Raw genomic sequence first — 2,657 nt, 5'->3', positions numbered from 1 at the left:
GGGTGCCTGGATGGCTCAGTTGGGTTAAGCATCCAACTCTTGGTTTCAGCTCAGGTCATGAGTCCTGCATGGGGCTCCCCTCTCACAGTGTGGAGCCTGATTGAGATTCTCTCTCCTTTTTATCTCTGCCCCTCCCCAGCACTCTCTCTCTCTCTCTAAGTAAATAATAAATAAACTTTAAAAGAAAAAAAAAAGATTTTTGTCCCTAAAGCATCTAGCTTACAAGTTAGGCAGAAACTCTTCTTTTGCTTCTCTGTTTTTTGGACAACTGAACATTGGTAATGAATGTGGGAGAAACTACAAAGCTTAAAATTGTTTGAAGAAACAAGTAGGAAATTCAGAGAAGATGTTAGAAATTACCATAGAAATTAGAAACCCATAGAGGAAAACTAAGAATACTAAATAGGAAGTAATCAGGATTTTTTTTTTTTTTGGCCTATAACTAAATTCAAAAAAAAAAATGCTGAAGTACATAAGGACAACAAATGCTTTAGAACAACTAAATGTTGAATATAATATCCTCCCACTTGGCAGATGATTACACTTGCCTCTCTTGATTGAAGTGCTTAATTTCACACTTGACCTTAATTCCATGTTAGTTTCCAAATCCCTGCAGCCATCTTGTCACTCTATATCTGCTTCCTCAGAAAACAAATTGATTGTTGACGAATCTCTCCTTAAGACTTTACCACTTATGATAAGTTTTATTGCCTTCCGAAACCATGGGTAAAAGAAAGCATATATCAAGGGATTCATAGCTGAGTTGTAATAAACACACCACACTAAAATCTCATAAACATAAGGAGGAGTTATAAAATTCATGTAAGCATCAATCACAGCATCAATAATGTATGGCAGCCAAGAGACAAGAAATGCTGTCATAGCAATACCCAATGTTTTAGCAGCTTTTCTCTCTCTCTTTGCTACCCGTTCTTTGTAACTCTCTGAGGAAGACTGAGCATGGCTGGCTGAACTTTCTATCTTCCTAGCCTGATGTTTGGCCACCAAAAAGATCTTACCATATATAAACACCATGGCGACAGTGGGTATAAAGAATAGAAGGAAACAAAGTAGAACCCAATTTTGATTCAGTGGCGCCTGACACCCTCCTACACAGGTGAGAGCAACAACCAAGTCCTCGATTCCTTCCTCATTGGCCCCAGTGTAGAAGATGGAAAAGCTATAGGTGATGGAAAAGAACCAAGAGAGAACAATGCACATGCCTGATACCAAGACAGTAAACTTGGTTGGATAAGTCAGAGGATCAGTTACAGCAATATATCTATCAACGGAGATACAGCATAAATGAAATAAAGAGGCAAAACAGAAGGAAGTATCAAAACATGTATGAAATTTACAGTAACTCTCCCCGAAGTACCAGCAGCTCTCCACAGACCTCACTGTGCTGAAGGGCATGACAGTCACCCCCACCAAGAAGTCAGCGCAGGCCAGGGACACGATCAGAAAGTTTGTAGGTGTGTGCAGCTGTTTGAAGTGAAGGATAGCAATAATAACCAGTAAGTTTCCAAACATGGCCAGCACAGCCCCAAAACCAAGGACTGTGTACAGAATTGCTCGAGGACCCGGTGAGTACGAGGTTTTAATGCAGGATCCATTCACATTCTCATAGCAAAGTTCCACAGCTGCAGCTTGGGCGGAATTGTTCACCATTGCCCTGTGGTTTGAATTACTTTAAAGTTGTCAAATTCCCGTGCTCGCTTCGGCAGCACATATACTAAAGTTGTCAAATTCCCTATTTAAACGATTTAAAACAAGAAGAGGTTAACTTCAAAAGTGTCTAGGAGGGGGGAAATATCCGGTTAAAATGGAGGCTAGTAATTTTCTACCTTTTTTTTTTTGGCATGTTAACTACCACCCCTTGATCTTTCTAAAAAGTATCCCCATGTTTTTAATATATTTAGAGTGGGAACTTGTTTCAGAAAGCCACTAAATTATAGTCAAGTATAGTACAAAATAAATAATTGACAATACATTTAGTCCAACGATATATATGTACATCTTAGGTATTAGATTGAGATCAGATAATAACAGATTAATATATATTAAAATGTAATTGGCTCATCATTAGAAAAATCCCCTTTTTTGTGTGACTTTACCTTTGGAAATTTCACCTGTAACCACCTGAGTTGAGAAATAATTAGGCTACCAAAGGTTGAGTTATATTCACTAAGTTATCTCCCCTGAGTAGCTACTTCAGCAGTAATGACAAGCTATACTCCATTTTTTCAAGAAGGGAAAAATAAATTACGTCTTCAAATTATGACCTCAAAATCCCTATAGTATAGCATGTGAAGACCGAGGAAACATTTGTTCATAATAGCTTGGTAACTTACTTAGGTAACACGCTTCTTCTATTGCTTATATTTTCAGAGTTTGGGTGTGGTTTTTTTTCTTTTTTATTTACTCATGGTTTGGACAGCTTGAGATGATTTGCAGAACTATTCTTAGAAAGTGATACTAATATAATTTGTGTGTAAGTATTTTCCAGGCTAATAGCTAGTGTCAGATGTCTAAATTCGATAAGATTGTTTGAAATAAACAATAATTCCCCTAGATGATAAGATTGATTTAAGTAAACAATAATTTCTCTAGACCTTCACCTCTCCATTCTTAAAAAAAAAATAGTATAGTTGTAA

General features: G+C 37.2%; 1 protein-coding gene across 1 annotated transcript; it reads right to left on the bottom strand.

Moving 5' to 3' along the window:
• Window positions 1-624: 624 nt before the first annotated feature.
• Window positions 625-1,671, bottom strand: TAAR9 (trace amine associated receptor 9). Its single transcript, XM_043590532.1, has one exon. The coding sequence runs from the start codon at window positions 1,669-1,671 to the stop codon at window positions 625-627; it is 1,047 nt and encodes a 348-aa protein (XP_043446467.1).
• Between the last annotated feature and the right edge of the window lie 986 nt (window positions 1,672-2,657).

Source organism: Prionailurus bengalensis, chromosome B2, assembly GCF_016509475.1.
Source record: "Prionailurus bengalensis isolate Pbe53 chromosome B2, Fcat_Pben_1.1_paternal_pri, whole genome shotgun sequence".
In the NCBI taxonomy this organism is placed as follows: Eukaryota; Metazoa; Chordata; class Mammalia; order Carnivora; family Felidae; genus Prionailurus; species Prionailurus bengalensis.
This window is presented reverse-complemented; position numbering and strand designations above follow the sequence as displayed.